Source organism: Camelus dromedarius, chromosome 15, assembly GCF_036321535.1.
Source record: "Camelus dromedarius isolate mCamDro1 chromosome 15, mCamDro1.pat, whole genome shotgun sequence".
Taxonomy (NCBI): Eukaryota; Metazoa; Chordata; class Mammalia; order Artiodactyla; family Camelidae; genus Camelus; species Camelus dromedarius.
Genome location: NC_087450.1, coordinates 1,417,246 through 1,418,193, shown reverse-complemented (window position 1 = coordinate 1,418,193; position 948 = coordinate 1,417,246). Strand labels below are relative to the sequence as shown.

Genomic DNA, 948 nt, shown 5'->3' with positions numbered 1-948 from the left:
CTAAAGTGCAGTTCTGTGAAAGGGATTTCCCTTAACCATTTGCTTCATGGCATAGATCACGTGCTTATTCCGTAAACTGTAGATCAACGGGTTCAGCATTGGACTCAAAAAAGTATAGAAGACTGCAATTATTTTGGACTGCTCTACAGACTTCTCAGATGGGAGCCTTAAGTACATGCAAAAGAGGGTTCCATAAAATATAGTGACTGTTGTCAGGTGGGAACCACAAGTAGAAAAGGCCTTGTGCCTGCCTTCTGTAGAGCTGATCCTCAAGATGCTGACCATGATGAAAATGTAGGACAGGAGAATGATGAGGAGAGAGCTGCAGAGGGTAAAACCAGCAACTGCAAACATTGCCATCTTCTTGACTCGGGTGTCAGAGCAGGCCAGCATCATGAGAGGAGGGTCAGCACAGTAGAAATGGTTGATTTCATGGGAGCCACAGAAGGACAGGTGGAAAGTCAGCAGTGCCTGAGAGAGCCCATGAAGGAAGCCACAAGAATAAGGGACAGTGACTAGAGAGAGGCAGATGCTCTTGGACATCCTGCTGCTGTAATGTAAAGGGCTGCAAATGGCCACATAGCGATCCAACGCCATTGAAGCAAGGATATAAAGCTCTGTGATCACCAGGGCAATGAAGAGCAGACACTGTGTGAAGCATCCAGGATAGGAGATGGTCTTCTGGTCTGAGAGGAAATTGTACAGCATATTTGGAGTGATGTTGGATGAATAGCAAATGTCTACAAAGGACAGGTGGCTGAGGAAGAAATACATGGGGGTTTGGAGGTGGGCATTGGTCCTGATCAGCAACATCATGCCCAGGTTCCCTGCCAGTGTGATTACATATATCACCAGAAACACCCCAAACAGTATCTTCTCTAACACTGGGTTGTCTGTGAGTCCCAGGAGAATGAATTCTGTCACCAGAGTGTGGTTTGGGGAAGACAT

The 948-nt window shown here is 46.6% G+C and overlaps 1 protein-coding gene across 1 annotated transcript; it reads right to left on the bottom strand.

Annotated features, from left to right (window-relative positions):
- Nucleotides 1-948, bottom strand: LOC116155272 (olfactory receptor 5M10). Its single transcript, XM_031459392.2, has one exon. It carries the CDS (start codon nt 946-948, stop codon nt 1-3), a length of 948 nt encoding a protein of 315 aa, XP_031315252.2.

Coding starts and splice junctions, on each gene's coding strand:
- LOC116155272 (XM_031459392.2), bottom strand. CDS start 948: ATGTCTTCCCCAAACCACACTCTGGTGACAGAATTCATTCTCCTGGGA.